The 12,713-nt window shown below is 36.3% G+C and overlaps 1 protein-coding gene across 2 annotated transcripts in view; it reads right to left on the bottom strand.

Annotated features, from left to right (window-relative positions):
* Positions 1-11,708, bottom strand: part of LOC149777218 (peritrophin-48-like) — a 36,830-nt gene extending 25,122 nt beyond the window's left edge. Inside the window, exons 1-4 of one of the 2 annotated variants that reach the window (XM_089941954.1) lie at positions 11,579-11,708; positions 6,070-6,214; positions 3,516-3,667; positions 901-1,050 (exon numbers count right to left, since the gene is read on the bottom strand). In XM_089941954.1, coding sequence (XP_089798080.1) covers positions 974-1,050; positions 3,516-3,667; positions 6,070-6,214; positions 11,579-11,618 — 414 coding nt within the window. In that variant the 5' untranslated portion in view covers positions 11,619-11,708 and the 3' untranslated portion in view covers positions 901-973. Of the gene's footprint in view, positions 1-900; positions 1,051-3,515; positions 3,668-6,069; positions 6,215-11,578 lie in introns of those variants that run through there. The other variant, XM_089941955.1, reaches the window with a different exon arrangement.
* Positions 11,709-12,713: the final 1,005 nt, after the last annotated feature.

The raw sequence follows: 12,713 nt of genomic DNA, 5'->3' as shown, positions 1-12,713 counted from the left end.
ATCTCAACATTGCAACAAGATGTAATTCATATAAATTTGCGTCACAATCAGCTGCTTCTCGTTGTGATACGTCTACTTTTATGTTGCAAATGTTTGTCAGTTTCATCCTCAGATTTACTAAAATTCGATTCAAAATTAATTTTAACAGACAAATTGAAAGTCCTTCCAAATAAAGTTGCTCTTTTTAAAAAATATTCCACGGACCTTATTTTCACACTCTGAAGATGATACAGATTTCGGGTAAGTTTGGAAATTTAGATGACTTAACATTGTGGAATGTCTCTTGGGTATTAAACATAGAGTTAATTTTACTCCTAACCTGGTGGGCGGGGGGAGGCATTTCAAACCATGTTTTGAATCTTGGCATGACTCCATGAATATTTCTTACTTTGTCCTGAGTTTTTTTTTTTAAACTTTCGATACGAGATTTCAGCAGCGGATTACTCTCTCTCTCTCTCTCTCTCTCTCATGTCACTTCGCACACCAGCTTCATCTGAGAACTTACTGTAAAACATTCTGTCCACAATTCTGTTGTCCACCTCAGCTAACTATAGTTTCTCGCGGTAGATACCTTGAAATGTCCGTAAACTGCCCGTCGCTACTTAGTGTACTCTCCCATTATTCCTACCTACAAAGAGGCCATTTTTACCCCCATGACTGCACTTCTTAAAATTACAAATGTGGAATCTTGAATAATCTAAAATGTATAGCAATAAACCATTCCCGATCCTTTATAGTGGACATTCAATGAATATTTCAGGTTGTAAAAGTGGGTGGGTGTGCGATACGAAAAGTTTAGGTGTGCGATACAGAGTCACTGAATGAACATCTGTATCGGACGCCAGATCAACCAGATAAGATTAAATGGGTATGTCATAAATACAGATATCACACAAAAGATATCGATGCATATTTTTTATATTGTTTTTAAATATTGCTATTTAACAGGATATGTAACTTATGCAACCAGTATTTAATGCTTGGTTCCGCAAGGGGGCGCCACGTCATCGGGCCAATCACATGTCTGTAGAAGATTGTTGAAAACAGTTCCTAGAAAGCAAACAATAACGGATTATTTATTTTGAAATCCGTTTTTTCTTGAGTACAAAATTCAAATTGAAAATGCCATATAAAAGATGGGTAAAATAAAAGTGTGTATAAAATTGATTGAATAGAATAATTCAAATAAAGGTACACTAAACAAAAAAGATAAATATATAAATAAATGAATAAATAAATGTAAGTCAAAAACTTGAACCCTATACGCATTTAGAAGTTTCTTTTTCTCCTATCTAATCTTTTCTCCCCGACCTCGCCGTTTTGATAAAAAATGTTTAAACTTTTTTTGAAGTCCTACATCTCGGTTCTAATCAGGTCAAAAGACTTTTACTTTAAATAGTGATAGAGGAGTTGAAAGCTATAAAGTGTAAAAACTCATTATACATGCATAAACGTACACACGGATTGGACGGTCAAAATATACATGTATGAATGTACACAAGGACAGGACGGTCAAAACTGACATTTTTGAACTTACAAATGGACAGAACGGTCAAAATATACCCGTGTGAACGTACACATGGACAGAACGGTCAAAATATACACGTATGACCGTACACATGGACAGGACGGTCAAAATATATACGTATGAACGTACACATGGACAGAACGGTCAGAATATACACGTATGAACTTACACATGGACAGAACGGTCAGAATATACACGTATGAACGTACGCATGGACAGGACGGTCAAAATATACACGTATGAACGTACACATGGACAGGACGGTCAAAATATACACGTATGAACGTACACATGGACAGAACGGTCAGAATATACACGTATGAACGTACACATGGACAGAACGGTCAGAATATACACGTATGAACGTACGCATGGACAGGACGGTCAAAATATACACGTATGAACGTACACATGGACAGAACGGTCAGAATATACACGTATGAACGTACACATGGACAGGACTGTAAAAGTTTTACATCTATGCACGTACATATGGACAGGACGGTCAAAATAAACACGTATGCACGTGCACATGGACAGAACGGCCAAAATGTACATGTATGCATGTACTCATGGACAGGACGGTCAGAATATACACGTATGAACGTACAAATGGACAGGACGGTCAAAATGTGTATGTATGCACTTGCACACGGACAGGACGGTCAGAATATACATGTATGAACGTACACATGGACAGGACCGCCCCGGTGGCCTAGTGGTTAAAGTGTCCGCCTCGGATGCGGGAGATCGTGGGTTAGAACCCCGGCCGAGTCATACCAAAAACTGACAAAAATGGTGCAAACAGCTGCCTCGCTTGGCGCTCAGCATTAAGAGGTTAGTGTTAGGACTGGTCGGCCTGGTTGCAGGATAATGTGACTGCGTGGGACATCATGCTACATGTCTGCGGCATGATGCCCCAGTGCTAGACATCACTATAAACTGTCACACTGCTGACATCGTAGCGATATTACTGAAAAATTGTTAAAGATACGTTAAAAATCTAAATCACACACACACACACACACACACATGGACAGGACGGTCAAAATATATACGTATGAACGTACACATGGACAGAACGGTCAGAATATACACGTATGAACTTACACATGGACAGGAGGGTCAAAATATACATGTATGAACGTACACGTGGACAGGACTAGAAAGTTGCTTCAAAAAAACAATGCACCCATTAATGAATCCATGAGCTGCAAATAAGTACTCATGATTTCACTTTCCATCAACACATGTTTTAAAGTTAGGTCTAGACTTGAGACATTTAAGCTGTGAAGTTATAGTCAAACTCATATTTCAATCGTATAGATTACTAGATTTAATTTAAAGTTCTGACTTTTGATGTCTGTTGGAAACATTCGTGCATACAACCCCCAAAATTAGTCCAAAGCCTCCAGTTTTTTTAAGGTAGTGCAACTTGGAGTTACTCAGTTACTGGTCATTGATCCTGTGTTTTAAGCTAGACTGTCAGTTATAAAAACAGTTCGTGATCAAAATCAGAATCTAGTCAACTTTCTATCTGATTAGTTGATAGTTTTATGTTCACTGTCCTATCAAAAGTCAAATAAATAAATAAATAAATAAAAAATAAATAAATAATGTCTCTACGTCTTTTCTTCATTTCTTATAGGTTCCAGTTTTGATCGAATACATGTATTTATATCAGTACACAATGGAGGCAGCATTGCCTGGTTTTTAGTGATGCGGAAGATGTTCGCGAGTTCGAATTTCACCTGACCATAACTTTATGACCTTGAAAAAGGCACTTACTCATGATTATCGCATTAATTATTTTAAATTATGCTTGCTCTCATACTTGAACAAAAAATAAAGAAAAGTAAAAGTTGCGGCTCACAAGAAAATCCAACCCACCCCATTAAAATAATAGTCGGTCCCTAGTATTTGCTGCGGAATCAGTAAACATTTAAAAAGCTGCACGCGCACACTCGTACACTTCACTTGTATGTACCTGGCGTGCAAAGGTTGACACCAAGTAGCCTGCCGCCCATGCATGTATAGTATGACGTACAGTTCACTGGAGAATGTACTATGGCGTATCGTCCGTCACTCAAGGTGGTGCAGTGGTTTGCCTCGTTACAAGGGGGCGGGACATTCGCTGGGCTGGTGATTGATGGAAAAAATATCCATTATAACTCAGAGCACAATATTTTTTTGCAAAAAAAAGGACTCTACGTAGTTTCACACAAGTTTAACATGTTTCGGAAAGATGTATTTTTTGTATGGTTAGAATTGGATCACTATCCCACCACAACTCCTGAACAAAATTTATCGATGCCATTCTGATATAATAAATACATCAAAATAAATAATAACACAATCGTTATGTGAAAAGTCTGTATTTTTAATGACATCAGAAAGGATTATGGTGTGTTTCTTGCATACTAATTCACACAAATATTATTTTATTTTACTTTTGGTACAATTCTGTAGAATTCTTGACGAAATACCAAGAACCTGGAAAAAAATAAATAGATATACTATCGAATTCGAATCTTCACTACGTGAAAATCTTCTCAAGAAACACGATATAACTGCAATTTTTATTTTATTTTTTATTTTTTTTTATTTGCATTATATTTGAAGGAGAAAACTACTTCCAGTTTAAATGGAAACCAAATGGAACTCTGTTTTAAGTCAGAATTGCTCACACAAAGACTGGAATCCATATTTTTCCTACCATTTTCTACTACTGAGCATGCGGGTCTTCAGAGTTTTCAATACAAAGTTCTCCGCAGAATTCTCCATACTAATAGTAGATTGTTTAAAATGTAAATCTCTGAATCATCCTTATGTACTTTGGCATATATTCGGCCACCATACCCTGCCGAACTGACCACTTGATGTATTTATTTATTTAATAATTTTGGATAATGATTTAATTTATAGGATCGATTAAAGTGATGATTTCATTGATAGGATGGATTAAAGTGATGATTTCATTTATAGGATGGAATAAAGTGATATTTCATTGATAGGATGGATTAATGTGATGCTTTCATTTATAAGACGAATCAAAGTGATGATTTCATTTATGGGATGGATCAATGTGATGATATCATATATAGGGTGGATTAAAGTGATGATTTCATTTATAGGATGGATTAAAGTGATGATTTCATTGATAGGGTGGATCAAAGTGATGTTTTCATTTAAATGATGGATTAAAGTGATGAGTTCATATATATGGTGGATCAATGTGATGATTTCATTTACAGGATAGATCAAAGTGATGTTTTCATTTAAATGATGGATTAAAGTGATGAGTTCATAATTATGATGGATCAAATAGGTGTTTTCATTTATAGGATGGATTAAAGCGGTGGTTTCATTTATAGGATGGATTAAAGTGATGATTTCATTTATAGGATGGATCAAAGTGATGATTTCATTTATAGGATGAATCAAAGTGATGATTTCATTTATAGGATGGATTAAAGTGAGGATGGATCAAAGTGATGATTTCATTTATATGATGGATCAAAATGATGATTTCATTTATGGGATGAATCAAAGTGATGATTTCATTTATAAGATGGATTAAAGTGATGATTTTATTTATAGGATGGATTAAAGTGATGATTTCATTTATAGGATGGATTAAAGTGATGATTTCATTTATAGGATGGATTAAAGTGATGATTTTATTTACAGGATGGATTAAAGCGGTGGTTTCATTTATAGGATGGATTAAAGCGGTGATTTCATTTATAGGATGGATTATAGCGGTGATTTCTTTTATAGGATGGATTAAAGAGATGTTTTCATTTATAGGATAGAATAAACTATGCAGACTACAGCAATTTAGATTGGAACATAAAATGTGGAGAGAATATCATTGCCATGCATTTTACGATCTTCCTGAATAGTGCATTAAACTAAATCTGTACATAATGCACCACTACCACTACCATTACAAATGGTACTCAATTCTAGGTACTTGTTCTAAAACCAAGTTTAAAACTTGAACCTGCATAAAGAGGTCATCTACATATATATATATATATATATATATATATATATATATATATATATATATATATATATATATATATATATATCTGTACGTTGAATATATAGAGTGTTTTAGTTTCGTTTGAAATATCGTTAAATTTACTGTAAAATTTAAATTTGGGACTTAATATTTAATTCAATTTTTCAATTTTTAGACTGAAGTGGTTTCTACTGACTTAGTTACAATCTACTGAATAGAAAGAAGGAACAATTAGTGACCAGAAATTCGATTCGGTATCAAGGGTATTTTGGTCTGCAGAAGTTTCGGTCTTGAGAGGTTTTATTGTATATATATGAAATAATGTATCTCGTAAATATTTTCATTTTTTTACATGCTGCAGAGGTAATACGTGGTCTTTTTCTGACATTGTGAATCAGGAGAAAAAAGAAATGAACATTGTCAGTTATATGTCAATATTTATATGTGCGCCTCTTTCTATAAATTGCATCATGCATGTGCGTGCGTGTGTATCTCTTTTTATTTTACTTACTTGTCACATTTGTGGGTATTCTTGTTATACACCAAGCCCACTCCACACTCGTGAATCAAAAGGTGACCATTGGTACAGGTGGCATAATTCTTACACCCGATTTCATAGTCGCCGTCTGCGAGCGTGGTGCAGTCCAATGCCAGACCTGCAATATTTGAACAGTATATAGCTTTCCTGTCTGAAATGCATATAGTAATAAATCTTGATCCAATCGTAACTACTCCATCATTCCCGTTTTCGAGAAAATAATGTCGAATTTGTTGGCCAGAAAACCACTGGAGCATGACATTAAGCAAATACAACCTATATAATGTGTTGTTTTCCTGGAAGCTGGTTTAAGTAAACGCATTATTCGAATTGCTCAAGACGAACATTGAAATGGCCGCCTCCCTGACTCCAATTTAAAAACAAAAATAGTTTCTTGATGCATTAGAAATGTATATTCAATCACCGAAATGTCAGAGACATTACGATTAAGCCAGGTCAATTAAAACTTACGATCATGTGTCGTTTCTCTCAATACGTGAAAGCTACAAGAATGTTCCTACTATAGACCAACGAATAAAACTTGTGAGCTGTGGCTATTGCGACAGGCATTTGCAAACGATGCACTGAAAGAAAGAGCTGTTTTCCAAGTGTGTAATTAAATCATCTAAAAGATCACCAAAAGTTATGGATCTATCTGTACTTATCCTGGAAACGAATAGGCTTAATTGCAGACCTTTACATAAAGGTCATGTAACATAAGTGGCTAAAGTTAGTATTGTAACGAGGAAAACCCATGAACATTAATTTTCCTTTCGTTAATATAATTTTCCTTTCGTTAAAGTGTATGTTCTGATTTTGAATGCTTGGCAGACTTTGAATTGCCATCTAGCGTCTTAGTTTTTTGGGTCACGTGATTCCACCTGGGTTTTGTATATATATGGGCCAACTGTGGCTGCTATGATGGTGTGTTAGCAAGTGGCATAGTGCGATGATGTCCCCTGCAAGTGAAGCAGTATAACCAGCCCACCAGAGTAAGCACATTTGGTCGTATTTCGCTGGACAGGAGAGAGCCAGGCCAGGAAATCGGAAAAGAGTAGGAACATGGTCTTTCGTTCACCAAACGACAGGTGATATAAGTCTCGATCAAGGAAAGCTGAAATCTTTTGGCAATACATGTTTTGACTGAGGATAACTCTTCTTTCATCATTTCGCACTGTCGTCTCTCTCTCTCTCTCTCTCTCGATCTCGATCGGATAACAACGTGACTCTGTGACTTGAAGAAGACAGTCGGCGATTCTGCGACACAATCGGCGACTCTGCGACACAGCTGCGACCAGAGAAAGACCCAGTCGGCGACTCTGCGACACAGTTTGTGGCCCAGTCTGCAACTCTGCGACCAAGTCAGTGACACAGTGGGCTACTCTTCGACCCAGACGACGATCAAGTTGACAACACACCCTGCGACCACAGGACACCCAGTCGACGACTCAGCGACACAGCGACTCAGTCGGCGACCCAGTCGGCAACAAAAAGCCGGGAATAAGACGATATCCAGCTGAGGTAGAAATCTGTCGCACTCTGGCGCGCCAGTCCTCAGACAGATTCAGCGGGGTATCACTCCAAATACAAAGATCTATCCTAAACAACTTGAGATAAGGAGACTCGGGGTAGTGTAGCCGAGGGAGTTTCCACTACAGTATGTACTTCTGAGAGAGGGGCCGGTATGGTGAGGCTTTTCACACTCGAGCAAATGTTAATATACATTTATGCTACTTTCATGTTCTGTGATTGAAATTTCTTTACTTGTAGTTATTATCGAAACTATGCATTATCTAAAGCTGACAGCTGGTAAAATGGCTGGACCTAAGTATTCGAAAAACGACCTTAAGCTGGTCCAAAACACACTAACTTTTGTAATTTGTAAAATAGGGAAAATGAATTTCGACAGATTAGATATTACAAGCTTCTGGACTGCGATGAATGAATAACAAAACGTAGAAAAAGTAACTATTTATTGGCTGTTTTTAGTAATTAAAATTTGATTTCCGGAAAGTGACATTGTCAGGATCTAGCAGTCTAAGAGATGCACATTTGAAGCGAGGCCAAGCTGTATAGGCCTACTCACCAACCCAAGTGGCAACCATCAATACACCAAAGTAAAAAGGAACAGTTATTTTAAGAATACCTGAGACATTCAGATTCTTCTTTAAATAACCATGATAATCATTGAGATAAATCTGGAAAATTCCTTTCCTTTAAAAATCAAACGCAAAGTGCGAAATTGTGGAATTCAACATAATGAACAGAAAATGGAAAGGGGAGGTAACTCATAATAGTGCCTTCCAACGAGCAAGTGGATTCGATCATTATTAAACTGTCTATGAATACATTGTTGTCACAATTCTGTCAGATGGGACATAATGTATGAACATAATTCTGTCCAACGGGACATACTGTACGGATATAATTCTGTCGGACGGGTATACTGTACGGACACAATTCTGACGGATTGGACATACTGTACGGACACAATTCTGTATGATGGGACATAATGTAATGATACCACTGTTTTTGTCAACTTGACATACTGTATGGAGGAAAAATTGCAGGTTGTAATTCAGCCTGGAAATGTTTTATTTATAACTGTGTGATTTTCTTCCCAAAAAAGTGAAGACTAAAATGATAAACCAAAAACAGTTTTCTATTAAATACACATTCATTAGGTTGCATTGTGATGTATAGGTCCATATTATAAATACACATTCATTAGGTTGCACTGTGATGTATAGGTCCATATTATAAATACACATTCATTAGGTTACACTGTAATGTATAGGTCAATATGATAAATACACATTCATTAGGTTGCACTGTGATGTATAGGTCCATGTTATAAATACACATTCATTAGGTTACACTGTAATGTATAGGTCAATATGATAAATACACATTCATTAGGTTGCACTGTGATGTATAGGTCCATATTATAAATACACATTCATTAGGTTGCACTGTGATGTATAGGTCAATATTATAAATACACATTTATTGGGTTGCACTGTGATGTATAGGTCAATATGATAAATACACATTCATTAGGTTGCACTGTGATGTATAGGTCAATATGATAAATACACATTCATTAGGTTGCACTGTGATGTATAGGTCAATATGATAAATACACATTCATTAGGTTGCACTGTGATGTATAGGTCCATATTATAAATGCATATTCATTTGGTCGTGCTATTATGTATAGGTCATTATTGAAAATACACATTCATTAGGTTACACTGTGATGTACAGGTCAGTATTATAAATACACATTCATAAGGTTGCACTGTAATGTATAGGTCAATATTATAAATACACATTCATTAGGTTACATTGTGATGTACAGGTCAGTATTATAAATACACATTCATAAGGTTGCACTGTAATGTATAGGTCAATATTATAAATACACATTCATTGGGTTACACTGTGATGTATAGGTCAATATGATAAATACACATTCATTAGGTTGCACTGTGATGTATAGGTCCATATTATAAATACATATTCATTTGGTCGTGCTATTATGTATAGGTCCTTATTGAAAATACACATTCATTAGGTTACACTGTGATGTACAGGTCAGTATTATAAATACACATTCATAAGGTTGCACTGTGATGTATAGGTCCATATTATAAATGCACATTCATTAGGTTGCACTGTGATGTATATAGGTCAATATTAAAATTACACATTCATTAGGTTGTACTATTATGTACAGGTCCTTATTAAAAATACACGTTCATTAGGTTACACTGTGATGTATAGGCCCTAATTATAAATACACACTCATTAGGTCGTACATATCATGTATAAACCGGCCTTCATGTGGTCATAGATCCAGGGACGGTTCATGTTAATTGTTGGCAGAGGGGGTTTCCAACATTTAAAAAGAGCCCTGAATTTCCTCGAAATGGCACCAAAGCAAAAGTCTATGTATCTGTTTACTCACATTGTGTACGATACCCAATACATGTTATGAAGAATAAAACCATGGTCAAATTTCAAGCGAATGTACGTTGGTATGTGCGTTTTTTAGCCGGGGATGTAGATTCCGTAAATTCCGGAAACCCTCCCCCACACACACACACAGACCCCCCGCCCCTCCGCTCATGCTGCTCTGGCAATGGCCATCCCAAATCTTTTTTATGGGCAAAATAAAAGTAATAAATTGGAAGATTTACAGCTTATCGTTTCCACTGGGGATTCCGCAAGCATTTATATTGGGGATTCCGCAAAACTCTCTATTGGGGATGCAGCAAACATTTCTTTTGGGGATTTAGCAAAGACTATATCTTCATAAGAATTTACCTTTGCATACAAGTTAATCAGAGACGGGGAACCCAGTGTATGATATTAAAGATGTGCGGTTACTCATTTTATTTTATTTCATGTATCTAATCTTCGTCAAATGATGAATCTCCCGTACTAACTTGCAACGGTCTACACATCATAAGTACTTATTATCGATGGAATAATATTCTACAGGCTCCTGTGATTTACATATTTGTCTTCTGTAAATAAACGTCATCGAATCTTGCGTAGATACGATTTTTCTTACACCTACTCATCTACTTTTGTTTCCTCTGCAATTTTTGTATGAAACTATAAACCCGACTATTATCTGAGATTTTCATGAGTATCTTACTTTTTATTTGTATTCAATGATTGAGGAAACCCAGAGCTGCAATACCTTTTAGGGATCAAAATTTGGATTCAACAGAGAATCGGGATCCTGACTGACTATATATAGTGTTACTTGTATTCATTCATACTGGTTTTTCGAAATCAGGAGTAGAGTCGTCATCTTTGATTCACTTTGAATCACGAAGCATGTATGATTCACTTGATTCGGTATCATGTTTTTCATCGGCGATAATCAAACCGTGAATCAGAATGAGGATTTCGATGTTTTAAAAATGCAGCCCGACCGTCAGTCCAAGCGTTTACAGTAAGCAAGATCGACCCTGTTTAGCTCTAGCAAACAGCCTGATGTAAATGGTTTACTTCGTATGAATGTATTCTTGACGCAGCTATAGCTCCACCTAACGATCAGGATGAAAGTTAAATTTTCTGAGCAGTTTAAATTGGATCCAGTCAAATCACTCAGAATGCTTCATGAATTACTCGTGTTCATATAATTCACTTTCCAGGTACCTAGGGTAATGAATGTAATGAGGTGTAATTACTTAACTCTAGATATCCGAAGACACACGTAGCTGAAAAATTAAAAAGGCAAAAGCAAAACGAAGAAATGTTGGTCAAATGCATATGGTCAAACAGAACAAAATATGCGAATAGACACGTGCTAAGAAAGAACGAGGACCTTTTTTGGTACATTACTTTGGCGGAGATAACATGTGATTAAGAAAAAACAAAAATGTACTCTTCGCATAATTTCTGTTATAACGAAGTGCTTTATTATTATTATTATTACTATTATTCTTATCATCAACGAACTTACCATATAATGGCAATACAAAGAGAACTGCAATTGACAGCATGGTGATTCGTCTTGTTCTGTTAGATGAAGATTAAAGCAGATGTTATAGTTTACATATTACGTCATACTTACCATCTAGACCCACATTAACGATACCTATTTTATGTTGATGCTCACGTAGACATTACGACAGGTCACACGATGAATCCGGAAAAACACAGCTGGAAAGAAATATGCCAAGTTTAAAAAATAAAAAGCAGAGAAATAATATTTTTCTGAATTCCATCATATCACAAAATTCGGATCTGTTGTATGAGCAGGTAAGATTGTTATCATAGCATATATGTTAGCTGTTACCCAATTCCATGAATATTATCAACTGGTGGCGTGTGTGCTTATAAACGGTGTATCTTTGTTTCCATACTTGATAAGAAGATAGCACGATCTGCTGTTTTTGTTCTGGGATTACCTTTAAGTTAACTCAATAACCTTATCTCAAAGTAAAATTATTTAAACTGAAATATACCTTTCTAAAATATAACACCTCTATTCCTCATGTCACATTTATGGCATCAAACTGCAGTAAAATCGTTGGCAGCCAGGGCTCCGCCCGGGCACAGCGCTCCCCCATACCCTCTAGCTGGTGGGAGGAGGCACTAGCAACCTCCAAAGAACAATCCCCCTTCTTCGGCCCTTCGGGACTCGTATTATTCGCCACAGCCGCCATTTACCCTTAGTACACGACCGCTTCGTGTTTTCAAGAATTACCCTTTGAACCTGCATACTTCAGTCAAAAAAAAATATCGACAAATTGAAATACATTTCGTAGAACACGAGTGTAGTCGTTAAGGTTAGTAACCGAAATATCTTTTGCAGAACATGAGTGTAGTCGTCAAGGCTAAAAACCGAATATATTTTGTTCAACACGAGTGTAGTCGTCAAGGCTAAGAACCGAGTATCTTTTAGAACACGAGTGTAGTCGTCAAGGCTATGAACCGAATATCTTTTGCAGAACACGATTGTAGTCGTCAAGGCTAAGAACCGAATTTCTTTTGTAGAACACGAGTGTAGTCGTGAAAGCTAAGAAACAAACATCTTTTGAAGAACACGTGTGTAGTCATCAAGGCTAAGAACCGAATATATTTTGTAGAACACG

This window comes from Sinohyriopsis cumingii, chromosome 18 (genome assembly GCF_028554795.1).
Source record: "Sinohyriopsis cumingii isolate HCF-2022 chromosome 18, ASM2855479v2, whole genome shotgun sequence".
In the NCBI taxonomy this organism is placed as follows: domain Eukaryota; kingdom Metazoa; phylum Mollusca; class Bivalvia; order Unionida; family Unionidae; genus Sinohyriopsis; species Sinohyriopsis cumingii.
The sequence above is the reverse complement of the archived record's forward strand: the minus strand, read 5'-3'. Positions and strand labels throughout refer to the sequence as shown.